This window comes from Rhagoletis zephyria, unplaced genomic scaffold, assembly GCF_001687245.7.
Source record: "Rhagoletis zephyria isolate East Lansing unplaced genomic scaffold, Rhagoletis_zephyria_1.1 Rzeph_scaffold_01901, whole genome shotgun sequence".
Classification (NCBI taxonomy): Eukaryota; Metazoa; Arthropoda; class Insecta; order Diptera; family Tephritidae; genus Rhagoletis; species Rhagoletis zephyria.
The window spans coordinates 1-15126 of record NW_016158985.1 but is presented as its reverse complement, the minus strand read 5'-3'; the positions used below and the strand labels follow the sequence as shown (position 1 = coordinate 15126).

General features: G+C 35.1%; 1 protein-coding gene across 1 annotated transcript in view; it reads right to left on the bottom strand.

Moving 5' to 3' along the window:
* The window catches only part of LOC108365531 (uncharacterized), an 89839-nt gene extending 74788 nt beyond the window's left edge, over window positions 1–15051 (bottom strand). Inside the window, exon 1 of the mRNA XM_017619575.1 lies at window positions 14973–15051. Within this exon, the coding sequence (XP_017475064.1) occupies window positions 14973–15051 (79 nt within the window). The remainder of the gene's footprint in view (window positions 1–14972) is intronic.
* Window positions 15052–15126: the final 75 nt, after the last annotated feature.

Below are 15126 nucleotides of genomic sequence, written 5' to 3'. Positions count from 1 at the left end.
TAAAAAAAAAACAATAAAACACCTAACCGCATAAAAATAAATTATGTCACTGCTCTCTAGTTTCGCTTTGTATATAAGAGTTATTTATTCTTAAAATTTTCACTTAAAATGATTACTTTTATATTTTGCCATGACTGTAAATCATTAAAGAAGCGTTAATAATACCGGTATTTTATAAAAATATTAGGTAATAAAACTGTTTGAAAAAATATGCTGGGGAGCGAAGGAGACCTATTATAATATTGAACGCATAGTTGGCTGGCAAATGTACGCTTGAAATCCGATTTAATTAACTTGTAAATGTACAAAGGAGACTGCGAAAATTTGCATTTATTGTGTTATCAATCATAAAAATGAAATACCAAAATTAGAACTAAATATGGTTTTCAGACAGTGTGAACTTAATAAATACAATTTTTGGCTCGAAATCTGTTATAAGTCACATCGAGCATTTACAATGCAAACTTGCATTTAAATTTATAATTTTTATTTTATTCTGTTTAGATATCAGCTTGAAGATAAGTTTAAGTTAGATTATAAGTTCAAAAATCGTTAATTTTTGTCATTAGGATTGCGAAACTGTACCCCAAGCTGACCTTCTTTTATCTTAATGACTGCTGCGATACCCTTTCACTATGAAATTTCTGTTACCAACACAATAGCAATTGCATAGAAGATCTCAACATATGACTAATGCCATTAAATTGTATACAGAATACTGCAAACTTATAGAGGAGTTTTCTCAACCGAACTGGTGATGGAGACATACATACATATACGTATATTTTTGACCATCCGACCATTGCAATTTGTATCCAGCGGAAGTGTGGTGGCCATCCAAGAACGACCTATAGAGCTGAAGCTTTGCTCAGAGTCCCAAATGAGGTGGATAAAGGTAATGCAAGAATAAAAAAAAGACGCTCTAATTATTAAATTGAGATTATGTGTCACGTGACTTATGGTTCCAAATTTATGATCTCTTGAACGTATGCCGTCTGTGGGAGATGCTACGACTTTTTGCAAACTCTCATTCGCTTAGCTGTTTATTCCCCAAGGGTTCAAGGTTATGGTTCTCTGAACGCGCCAAGCCTGTGGTAGATCTACGTCCCTTTCAGTTTACTATAAACGCCTACTTTGATAATTTCTATACACCCAATATTTACCTGTGGTAACTTTTGGTCCTAAAGTTATAGCTGATTAAGATTTCATGCCTATGTAATATGACACGCCCTCTTTTACACATTCATTTAAACTTACCCCACTATAAATGCCTACTTTAGTTATGTTTTCACACTAAGCTTCAAAATCGTGCGGCCCGAGAATACTATCGAGTCACCAGGTAAAACCCATGAAATTCGATTCAGTAAATCCGGAGATTAGGGAGTTCAAACAGACATACCAAAATTCTAAAAATGGTCCAAATGTATTTATTATGTTACATTCCCCGCATCACCGTCTACAGATTTATTATGGTACCTATACATTACTTTTAATTGCTGTTGTAAGCATCTGAGAAATGCAAACAAGCATTCGACTTTTTTTTTCACTTAAAGATTTTTGATCAAAAGACCGCTTTGATACCAATATTGGGCATATTTGAAATAAGAAAATGTTAAAAACAAAACACGGTTGTTATGTGATAATAATTTGTGTATAGATATAATGTTTTATCATATGCAACATACTAGTAACGTACCTGGTCAAAACTAAAAGCAGAGTTGCTATTTAAATAATATTCTCTCCCTTTAACTGTTGGCAACAGCGCGAACTGCAAATTCTCCTGAAGAAAATATTTAGTTCATTTTTGGTGGATTAAATTTCAGAATTTGCCGCTTTTACATACACTAGGTAAATAACCACCAGCAACAAAACTACCATGTGAAATGACATAACAACCGGAAATTTACTGCTCCTCTGTGTAAACTCGCTGCCACGCATTTTCAGAGATATGCAAATATTTATTATTAATTAAAAATTATAATGCACGCAAGCGAATGCAAACACGCACACTAAGCACTAGCATGCGCGCAAAACGCCTATATATACTCGTATTTATGTACGAGCACACATACTTATATACAGTAGTCCACAAAATAATAGTAGTGCGATATTTTGATCAGTTTTGGCTATTTGTCTTTTGTTTATTCAATGTTTTTTTTATTTTACTATAAAAGTCAAGCTGGGTATACAACAAATAGCGCATAAGTTGAGATTTCAATCTTTGTACAAAAATTATAAAAATTCTGCCAATTTTAACCAAAATTTCAAACTTTTTAATCGGAATCTTTAAAAAAAATTTTGGTATGCAGTTTTGTAGCCCATTTGTAGCCCCGTTGATTTTTGGCAATTTTTTTTTTTTTTTTTTGATGGCAGTGCCCCCCATCTAGAAGGAAATTGTAGAACATATATACTTTGTATGGAAAAAACGCGAAACCAAAAAAATTCTCAAAAATCAACGACATGTTTTACCTACTTGAAACTTGTACTTCTTTAGAATGGAATTATGTGTGCTACAAAACTGCATACCAAGATTTTTTCAAGAGTTTAAAACTTTAGTGAAAATTACCAGATTTTTAATAATTTTTGTACAAACTTGGAAATGTAAATTTATATGGTGTTTGTTGTAAAACTAGCTTGTTTTTTTTACAAAAAAAATAAACATTAAATAAAAAAAAGACAAATAGCCAAAACGGTTCAAAATATCTCACTGCCTCTCCTAATATTTTGTGGGCAACTGTAAATACTTGCGTACCTATGTGCATGTATAATTTAACACAAAAACAACCACCAATTCTTCGAAATTGTCAGCAATTTGATGGCCACCTACACAAGTTCATATATATATACATATATAGACATGCACCGTTGTTATACCCAACTAAAATTCATACAATGTCATGTGTATGTGTGTTAAGCACAACTTACGCCCCCATTGTGAACGCCTAAAATGCTGCAGCAAACAGCTATAAAATTTTGTGCTCTCGAAGAGCAAAAGCAATTCAATTTTAATTATATCTACGCTCGATGGCAATGAATGTATCAATTCCGCTATGATAAATGCCTGCATGGACTGGGGTTGGAGGTATGAGTTTCGGGTGTGGTGATTTAGATATAATTTTGGTTTTTTGTGGGTGCAAAATGGGCGCAGAAAATGGGCAGGGCAATGAATTGTCGTCGCTGTTCAAGCAGACGAATGCAATTAAAACGAAATACGATGCACAACGAATGCTATGAAGTACATAAGCAAATAAGCTTTAATCTACATCAAAGGACAAGCTTATTAAGACTTAAATTTTTGTTGACAAACAACTATTCAGAAATTTACGCGACTCAGTTGCAAGTCAGCCGCCGTACAGCTATAAAAAATTACCTAAATTGAAACTTAGACGTACAAGGAGGAATAAAGAAACAAACTGGTTTTATGAAAGGGTTGTAAATCAGGTATTTGAGCTTATTCATCGCTAAATTGCCATTATTTCCGGTTTATGGTACGTATTAGAGGGCTGCATGAATGCATTCAAAACGGCTTTTGAATTATTCATATATGTATGTATGTATGTATTGCTGCGCTCCTATTACATACGAAAAAACTTGTTTGTAGAAAAAAACTTTTACCGAAATGAGTTTGAATGATTTGCATGTTTTCCATTCATTCATTCACATTCTGCCATTTGAAGGTAGAAAATATAAAACAAACGCTGAGTGTTTTGTATGTGAAGTAAAATATTCAAATCTACTGTACTCTGTTTGGCTAGAAGTTTGAATGAATTCATGCAGCCCTCTAGTACGTATTAGAAAATTTAAAATAAATTACTTGTGCCAGTGAATGGTTACTCAATGGGACTCAAATAAATGTTTTGGAAAATCTTCTTAAACGAAACGATAGACCCATGAAAATATATACTAATGTATGTATATACATAACTAATGTTTGTACACAATAATAGTCCCTCAGCATTCGAGATATCCGACCGAAATTTGGTGGGCGGCTGTATTCTTATAATATATTAATAATTTTTCGCAACCACAAAAATCGGACCACTATAACATATATGTAGCTCCGATACAACTGATTGCTCAGATATGAGATTTTTCTTTATAATTCCTTCACTTATGCAGCTAAGAAAAGGAATTTTGCAATATTTTTACTCATTATCAACGGAAAGCCTACAACGAAAACGAGAAAGTTCGACTCACCTCTAGCCTCCGATACAACTGATTGTTCATATATGAGATTTTTTGTTATAACTCCTTCATTTATGCAGCTAAGAAATGAAATTTCGGACTATTTTCACTTATAACCCTCAGAAAGCTTGCAGTGCACTTGCTAATACAGAGAGTGCACTATCGTCTACACTCAGAAAAAAGCCAGCTAAATATACATATGTAATTCATATATTTTTGGACTGGAATAAGAGACCACTTCGCAATTGTTTCAACACCTGTTTGAGACTATTTCACGGCCACTTCGGGACTAGCTCGGGATCAGTACTGGCTAGTTCATAGAAATTTCTGGGGCATTGTTCAGGGCAAGTTGGGTTTGATTTAGGGATTTGTTGAAGAAGATTGGGTACTGCTTCTGGACTACATATTTGAGGCCCTATTGGGTTAGTTTACGAATATTTCAGGACCCTTCAAAAACACAGACTATTTCAGGAACAGTTTGGGACTAGTTGAGGATAATTTTTGGACTAGTATGAGACCATTTCAAGACTTGTTCGAAATCGTTTCGGGACAAGTTCACGATTTTTTTCAGAACCACTTCCACACTCATTCGGGATGATTTTGGGAATAGTTCGGGATCATTTCGGGTTAATTCGAAGCGACGCACGAAATGATCCTGGAATAGAATTCGCTAGGGCCTTGTCACGCCATACACAGCTGTTTACACGTCAAATTCCTTGAGTACTTGGTACTCACGCCTTGATTTCTTATCCGTAGCTAAAACCAAATTAAACATAGCGAAGGAGGTGTGAATATTGTGATAAAGATAAGCAAATTAAAAGGCAGACTGTAGCTAATTATACAGTAAAACAGATATATGTACATACATACCATTCCCGCAATTAAATTATGTATTTGAGATAACACATGTCTACACGTGCATATTTTATCTCCATTTTCGCACATTAATCAAGCCATTGTACATGGAAAAGTCAATTTATTTCTTAACATATGTACATACATATATGCGAGTACAAAAACCAATTGAATTTCGTTGGCATATCAACGCCAGCATTGGCAATTTCGTCTGCATTTTTGTCCGCAGCAGCAGCCGTCGATTGCTGAGGTAAGTGGTGAAGAAAGGCGCTGTCTTGGTTTGCGGTGTTGCATTCAAGAAGGATAAATAGAGCTTAAAAAGTACACATTTAACATCTAACAACTTGGGAATATACGCCTGTGCCTGACAACAGAAGTACGCGAAAATAAAAATAAATAAGTACATACATACATATATGATTGCAAAATAGAAATAAGCGAAAATACGACATACTATTGCATATTAGTACATGTACTATATAAGTGCTAAGCATAAACTAATTTTCTACTTGAAGCAAAAAATCGCCAGCCAAATTCTTCCTATGTTCGCCGTAGATATACATATCTTTTCTCCTTTCACAAACTTGATTTGATAATTTCTAATTTTTTCTCAAGAGAGTTACATAAAATTCAAGCAATATTAGACTTTGGCTTGGCCGCCTATTTATTTGCAAGTAAAGCTAGCATTTCTTGCTGTGCAAAATTGCGCCTCTTGCCTAATGCACAAAATATTATTGCAAGTGTATAAACACTATAGGGCTATTCGCGATCCGGTGCAAATGGCCTAGCATCATTGCATTGCAAATTTGTATTGCAAATTATTTGCAATACACAAACAAAATACACGCATTTGCATTTGTCATGGCTTGGCAAATTTGCAATACCGAAAATCCATAGCATAAAAATGCTATGCATTGCATTCATAAACAAAACCAAAGCTGATGCACAAAAATTGTTTTGCAAAAGCTTTACCATGACAGTTTAATAAAGGTCGCTCACAATCCATGGCATATTTCTGCAATTGCATAAATTTGTCAGCTCTTATGCACCGAATCGCGAATAGCCCTTATTTGCTTAGCCGGCGAAATTGCTTACTGCTGCGATACGCGCACAGTAGTTTATTAAATACTATCTTCCTTTCCCTACTTACTTTTGTATTTTCAGGAATTCCACGCAATAAATTCCGAAGAAGGCTAGACCCTGCCGATTGCAATGAAAAACTTGGTCTTAGCAATAGACGAAGGTGTGTATATGTGTGTATGTATTAGACCAACTAACACTCTTCATAAAATAGCATCGGTTCTACTTTAATAAGACAACAATTAAACTTTAGACTGTCTTGAGACCCAAACCAAAATATTTCGGGTCGATTCCGCGTGTCGTTCGTGAGCTAAAATATGTAACTTTGAATATGGCATTTTTCATGAAGAAATTTGCATCCCAAACCTTCCTTCCCAGAAAATTGTCTTGAAAAATAAAAATGTAATAGCCCATTTCCACCAAACACTTAATTGCGGTTAAGGGCTCAAATAAATTACAATAAATTTAACTATTTAGAAGTGATCAGTAAGGTTTATTTCTTACCTCTGTCGAGTTGTAATCTCTTGTTTCCAATAGGCATTAGCTGCAGTTTAGACTTGTTGGAAATTAATTACAAGTAAGAAAATGTAAATAGATTTTTTTAGTTTACATTCATCTACCACCACGGGAGTTTGCTGTAAAAAATTGTTTCCGCTAAGAAACAAAAATGTGTTTTAGGGAGTTTATTCGTTAGTTTATTTTGATTGGTGATGCTTCCGACAGAGTGGGAGTATGGTTTACATATTTGGAATGAATTTATGTCTTCCCTTGAAAATTTTGGTTTTTAGCCGTGGCGGAATATCGCTCCAAAATACATCATATCTTCAATACGCCCTTAGAATGGTACCGAATTAGGACGAAATATATTTTTGTAAAAATAGCATAGTTTTATACTTAATTAATTTTTTTGAGGTTTATAACTTCATGCCGTGAGTCATCCTAATGCATATGTACATAAATGTACATAAGTAGTAAGTCTCTTGTGCTTTGCCTAGAAAAACATGCTGCAATCGCATATTGCAAGAAATGCTGAGTTTATTGCGGAAGTAAGAAGTGAATTGTTGGCGGCGAATAAAGACAACCGAAGTTAATTTGTGCTTTCTTTTTCGCCCACTTCTTTTTACCTTTTTTTTATGTACGCACTCATACACCATTTTTGGTTATTTTGCTGCCTTTCTTCTGGCAGGTACTTATACTAACGAAATTTCACCTTTTTTCCCTGATTGTACAGACTTTTGTTGATTTTTTCTTTCACATTGCTTAAAAGAGTATAAGCTATTGCAGTGATACAAACATTGTGACGCAAGTGGATTAAATTCCTGAAAACTTCCTTCCTAAAAGATTAAAGCTTAGTAAACTAGGCATGCTAGTATACTTTCACCGAGAAAAAAGTAGATATAGTTACGATTTAGCCGATTTAGCAGCAGGTGTACACGACTAAAGACCTACCCCGATCGTAGTCAATCGATATTCTGCTTTTTACTCCGATTTGAGAATGTATTTTCATTTATTTGACGGCCAAATAACATCGCATTCGGCATAGTGGAAACAAGCCTTTGCGGTTGGGAGGAATAGTTCTATTAATCTTGAAAAAAGTTTTAATCCGGGACAGCAATTTTATGGGCCGCTATACAATCTTATGTAAACAAAAAAAAACTGAAGTGAATTTTACCATTTGTAAGACTAACTTTGGATAAAGACAGAATCAGTTAGTTTTGACATATACGAGGTGTAGGCTTAGCCAAATCCTAGCGTCCATTTTGTAATATTTGTTCCTTTTTTACCGTGTTGACCTTTAATTTTACTTTTTGTTCTTGAAAACTATAAAAAAAATTATGTGCCAACAAACTATTCCTCTATTTACATCTGTACTAAATGCAAACAGTGACTCAGACAATTACCACGTGTTGATTATTTTTAAATATTCCTAATATTTTTTGAGCTATATTTTTTTGTTATTTTCTATAAAAATATCATCAAAGCATCAACCAAAAACACATAAAACACAGCTTCAAACTTTATACAAAATTTAGGAAAGTTCAAAAAATTTGCACCAAAATTTCTACTTTTTAATCTGAATATTTAGAACATTTTTAGGTTAAAGAAGTGCGAGTTTCAACCGTTTAAAAAATCGCATTAATTTTTGAGATTTTTTTGGATACCGCTTTTGCAGTTTGTTAATATAATAAGTGCAATTTACAAAAAAGTGACGTTGATTTTTTTTAATTTTGTTGCTAACGGTCTCCCGCATTTTACTTCATAAGAAATTTATGCTTGTGTGGAAAAAGGTGCAAAAATCCGTTAGGGAAAAAAATTCTCAAAAATAAACGAAATTTGTTAGCTTTTTGAAACTTGCGCTAGGATTGTATGCGCTATAAAACTGCACACCCAAAAATTTTCTAAAGATTAAAAAGTTGAAATTTTGTGGAATTTTCGGTTTTGGCTAAACGTGGACGATATTTTTATAGAAAAATAACAAAAATAAATAAAAATTAACTCGAAAAAAAATTTTGAATATTTAAAAAAAAGTAACACGTGGCCATTTGTTTAAGTCACTGTATATCCCGAATTCCGACGTACTAAGCGGATTGGCCGGAGCTACATTTGTACCTGGTAGGTGGCGCCGAAATCTAGATACTTGGAAAATTCTTACATGTAATCTGATTTAGCTCATAGATATATAAAACTGATTCCAGACCGATGGAATAAATATGATAGCTACGCATCATTGTAAAAGCCTCATTTTATGTCCTATGAAGCTCATTTTACTATAATCGATTTGCTTTGGAAAGTCGCGTTCATGGTTAGATATTCAATATACATGAACATAATAGCCTTCTATGCGGAAATATTAAGGTGATTCACAAGTTGTCGTAAGTGTCGTATTGTCTATGTCGTAAAGTTTTTAACGATTAAAAAAATGTTAAGAGGCCTTGAAAACACAACCAACTATTGTTTAATGGTGTGTTATTGCATTTTCTGGGGGTTTTGGCGGACCTATAAAATATAGTTACCATGAAGAGATGGTTAAAGAAAAAATTGGGTATTATTACTGTGAATCTTTTGAAAAGAACCAAAGTTTTCCGATCAAAAAATATTGATTTTCAAGAATTCTACCCTATTTATACGAAAATACATTGAAAACTTTAAGCACTCCTTAAATACTTTTTGATTTCAAAATAAAAAATAGGTGTATATTTTTTCGGTATAGAACAATCCTAGGGGGTGGCGGTATTAAAATTCCGACTTTACTGTGTTTGAACCACTCTGCCGCGCATACTAATTCTTATATAGTTAGAAATTCGAAAAATACAACACTTCATAAATTCGAACAAAAACAAAAAATTCTAAAACCTGCTAGTAGACGGGTCCAGAATTTAAGCAACTGCTTAGTAGGATATTTCGCAACTTAAAATCCTGTCAATTTCAAAGTTGTTCCATCTGGCTCATGTATTCAACTAAGCAACAACAAATATATGTACATAGATGGTATATTATGCCGCTCAATAACATCGTCCTCGTGGGCGTAGATATTGAACAGTAAAACTCCCAAATTCCAGCGCAAAAATGCTGCCAGACTGACTGGACATGCTGCAAGAAAAAGCTTAATCCACAAATATCACTTTTTCAATTGCTAGTTTTTCTTTTTCCGTTTATTCATCTACTCCAACATGAACCTCTGCATTCATTTGTTCATTCAGTTACGCCATTTTTGCTTGCTACACTCTTTTATTGCACTGCACTTAATTTTCGCACACAGCTCCAACCTTTTCCGCTTTCAACCAAAAACGAAAGAAAAACAAAATCACAGCAAGAAATAGTACATACATAGCGAAATGAACGCGAAAAATGCAAGAAAATTCATCTTCAATGCCGGTGCAATAAAGCATTAGCTTCCGCAGCCACCAGCGCAGTAACTGCAGCGCACCCACGCCGTATTTGCGGGATATACTCGTTGCAAACATACATACATATTTGCTTTCGAATGCGAATGTCAGAATAGCCGGCCATTTAGCTGTTTTGTGTGTGCACAAACGCACGTGCATACATACATATGAAAATCTGTAGCTATGTTTGTTTGTATTTGAACGTTTCTAGCGGCATTCGCACACATATGTAGTACATAGTACAGACATATATACATACATACATATGTACACCAGCATACGCTCAGATCCGGTTTAACTCACAATTTGGCTTAAACACATATCGAAGTGTTTCGTCTACACGCCCCCGAGGACTCCCACGACCAGCAATATCCGTCCCGTTCACTGCCTTTTTTGTGCAACATTCTTCATATTGCTTTTTTCCAGCCTTCTTTTTTTGTGTGTGCTTCCCTTGACTTCTTCTTGCTCGCATCTGCACTACGGCGACGACGACGACGACGACGACGACGACGACGACGCTATTCATTAGTGGCAAAAGTGGGTGTGGTTTTTGGTGGTTGCCGTTTCGCTGTTGTTTTTCTGTTTTGCCGCCAGCAGCAGCGGCACCGTTGGCGACGACGTTGTGTCTCATTCAATTGCATGCTTCACATTGCATTGACGTTGTTTTTTGTTGGTTTGTTGTTTTTGTATGTAGTTGTATAGATATTCTTGCATTTTATAGCCGTTTGATTGTTTTTTCCTTCGGTTGCTTAGCTGTGCTTTGGCATTTGCACGTTTGATTTGTTTGGTAGGTAGCTTTTGCCATTCCTTGCTGCGCCTTCCGCTAAGGCAGAAATTGGCGTTTTTCTCCTGTGGCGCCACATTGCATCGTTTCCTCTTATTTCCTTCAAGCACACACGCTCCTAAATCCTATTTCATTTTTTCCTAACTATGTACTTCAAATGAAAATGTCCTCATGTAGTGCAGATTATTCGCTTGCTTTAGCTGCTGCCACTCCACTGCCACTTCGATGGTGTTGTTGTCACACTTGTAGAAAGCGTTTGATTGAAGGCTATCTAGTTGCTGGTGCATGGCACTTTGTCCCTTTTATTTTCGGTTTGGTATTATTGGCATAAAGAAGACTTTATTGAAATCTAAGTCGTAAATGGCGAAATATTTTTTCATAGTTTTAATTAGTTGGCAGTATTTGAACAAGGAGCTTATTGGGCAAACGCATTGAAAAAGTTGAAACCTCAGATACTTGTTTACGCCTAAATAAAAATAAGACATTCAAATAAACTACTAACAAACTCGCTTGTATACCAAATACTTCGAAAGATTTTTTTGACTCAAATTCAGTTTCATCTTTGAACAGGCCAATTGTGGTTAAGATAGTTGGAAGCAGTGTTGCCGTTGCGAATTTTTAGGAAGTCTCAAAAAGGGGTCATTGACGAAAAAAAGGGTAACCATATTATTTTTAACCGACTTCAAAAAAGGAGGAGGTTATCAATTCGTAGGAATATATTTTGTTTATGTATGTAACCGCAAAGTACGCCGATTTCTATAATTCTATAATTTCTTAAAGGAAAGTAGGTAGCTCAGAGGTGGCCCCATACTAACCTGGTTTAGATACGATAATTGGATTATGAAGAACTTAACGGTAGTCTTGCATTTTTATATGAGAATTGAAGTCGGTTTTGTTTTTTACACACAAAAATATAGTCGCTACATGGAGAAGAGTTGAATTTTAAGTGATGTATTTTTTCGTACTTACAGGAGAAAATAATTTGAATAGCAGGTTTTGTTAATAAAAATCTCTGAAAAGGGCGAAAAGTCGCCCATAATGTTGGAAAAGGGTCAAAATATCTAAATTTTCAAAAAGTTGAGTCAAAGGGTATTGGCGCTCAAAAAGGGTAGCACTGGTTAGAAGTCTTTTGTTAGAGAATTGAAGAACGGTAGGCAAGTTAGTTTGAAAGATTTTTTTTTATTTTGGCACAGAAGTCTTGCAAAAAAGCTTCCTTGCCAACTTTCGTGGTGAAAAGCTCTTTTTAGAGAAAGCACTTTAGCTTATAACTAGCCATGGGTAATAGCGCAATTTTTTTGGCTGTGGTGTCAGCGTACTAACTCAGCGCTTTAGTGCAGTGTACTGAATTGAACACGGTGCCATCTGAGTGTCACTACAGTACCCATCGTCATATAGTGTAGTACACCATACAGTGGTGTCATGTCTATTATTTCTATAATTTTCGGCGCTGAGCAACGCTTGTACCGCCAACCAAATTTAATTGATAGGAATGTAGTAAATGCCACGATATTCTCATCATTCTTGAGTAAACGCTTTAAATTTGCGTTCTCAACGCTCAAAAGCAAAAACGAAGTATGTACGTGTAAATTTTCAAAGGCGAATTGTGTTGCTGCCTCATGTGTTACTTGGTGTTAATGGCGCTGGCGCTTTCCATATACTGGTGTTGGCGCGGCAACTCCGGCTACGGTGTTACCGTAATTGCGCCGCGCAGCGCAGTGTTACCCATGCCTACTTATAACTCGAGGTGTATGGTACTTATCTCACTTTGCTTGCGCTGCACCAACAACCATAGCCGAGTAAGTAAAGCACTGGCGCGGCATTCAAGAGATCCGAGGTTCGAATCTTCGGTGAGCGGATTTTTTAATTTATTTTGACGTAGAATTCGTTTTACGTTTCGATATGGAGGTTATGCTCAAATGTTGATGTTGTAATTTTTAAAGCTTTACGAAAACGCTTATTGCATGAGAACTAATGAAGCGATTTGAAAGAAAGTTAGAGCCTTTCAAAGATATAATTCCAAACCTATCGACAGATTCATTTTTGTAAGTAACCAATTCGGTTTCTGTCGGTGAGGCCAATTTTAAGCCTTTAAAGTGATCTAGCAGCTTACGATTTGCAGATTAAACTTTCACTTTCCGGATATAGGTTGTTTGGAGCAATAGAAATCGAGTATAAATTTTATAAAGGTTCCCCAAATGTTCAGCATTTTAATGCTTTCAGCATTTTGAGCAAATTAGCAAAGTTTTTTTACTTCAAACATGGTCGAAAACCGCTCAAATGATTTTGTTTTTGTTTTATTTAATTAAAAATTCCGGGGACTATTTCGTGATTTTAGAGATTTTCGGAATTCTCGGGACTTATCGATATAATAATCGATATTTTATCGCTTTTTATCGATATAATCAACGATATTTTTTATCGATTTTGTTGTTGATATTTTAATCGATTTCGTATCGACTATGTAATCGTTTTTTGTTTATAGATGTTGTGATCGATTTTGTTATCGATATTTCTGTCGATTTTGTTATCGATATTTTTATCGATTTTCTTATCGATTTCGCTATCGGTATTATTAACGATTTTAGTATCAATATTTTTATCGATTTATCGGTTTTGCTAACGATATTATTATCGTTTTTGTTATCGATATTTTTTCTTAGTATGTGCTTTTGTTTTTGACTTGGATGTGCTCTTAACCATACCACGTATTCTACATTTAAATTTAGCGGCTGTGTCTCCGATTCATCCTGCGAACCAAGACGAAGGCACTGGACTGTTCCTTTTTTATTTAGTTTATACATCTTTGTTTAATTTTATCTTATTTTATTGTATATATTTTTTGACTTAAAAATAAAAATTTATTTTTTAAATTGATTATTTTTCCAGTCAAGTTGGTTTTATTTTAATTTTTAGATTGTATTTTTTGAAAAGTTATTGGGGAATCCACAATGAATTAAAGTTTTTGAAAATACAAAGGCAACTGCAGAGACAAAATCTGTTAAACATTTGGAAAAATAATAAATAAATGTTTTAAGAAAATATAAAAAGGTAAAATTCCTGCGAAATACGATTGACGATGCGAGGAAAGGACATAGCGTTGCAACGTTTACCACAGCTGTCATATAAAGGAGCGAACAATCCGCATAAAAGCGGCATTCTTTAATTACTCATTTTCGCCCCTTAACCGACAGAGGAGACCGACCGGTGGGTGTCCAAAGAGCTTTCGTATGAGCGCTTTTGGTGCACTTCAAGCGTTAATTTGTCATCATCTTAAAAACTTATAAGGTTGGGTTAGGTTGGACGGCAGTTCCATGTAGACTAACTAAAACGGGGGGTCCGCATTTATCACCGATTCCCTATAAAGCACTTCGTGCCCAGTAAAAAAGCACATAAGCTTTTTACATGCATAACTTTGGTTCATCAAGGTCATCGAAGCTATAACTGCCATGAGATAGAACCGGCAGGGTATACGTGGAATGGTTTCTTCTCCGTCTTCGTGCATGCAGCTTCTGCTGTAGTCGTTATAGGGTGCACCAAATCAGGCAATGTACAGAGTTCTATGATGCGCGAGTTCGTCAGCTAGCATTTGAGACAATGTGTGTTCGTAATACCTCGGCCATCGCGTTAAGAGATCGGCGGTATTGAGTAACTACTTTTGAAGTCAGCGGCATATTGCCTATTGATATAATAGCAGCCGGGCTGTAGGTGAAAACGAGAAAGATATAAAGACTAGAAATTGTATTACACTTTGAGATACCTATCAGTTCCGATAGAAAAACACTGCAGTAGTCACGGAAGCGGAATGAATGATAAAGCCAATTTTTCAGAAAAAAACCCCACGCCAATTTTTTCGAGTTTGGATCCATGCGTTAAACATGAATTGATTCTCTTTCCCTGTCTGTATATAATGTTAATTTTTCGACTCATAAAATTAAAATGAAAGTCAGATTCTGATTTTATGAAAAAAATCCTAAGAGAATTGTTAATTATTAGAATTAAATAAGTATGTTGAGCTGTGTAGCCGATTGGGTCTAATTTCGGAGTATTTTTGAGGTAAAATCAAGTTTTACGACGGCCATTGGTGACGAAACTCAAGTTCTTGCAAATTAATAGAGCTGTGTGATTAATAAATGCAATACACTAATACATATGTATATAGTAAAATTAAAATATTCACTTACCATGCCACGCAAAACAAAACAAGAATATCAGTATAGTAGATAGATTTTTCCAGCTGCCAAAGTGCGACGTTGTGCGCATTGTTGTTCTCGTTGACGCCTTCGCTTCAGCTGCTGTTGCAAGTGTTAGCAAATTGCCCTTCCCCTCGTTACTATT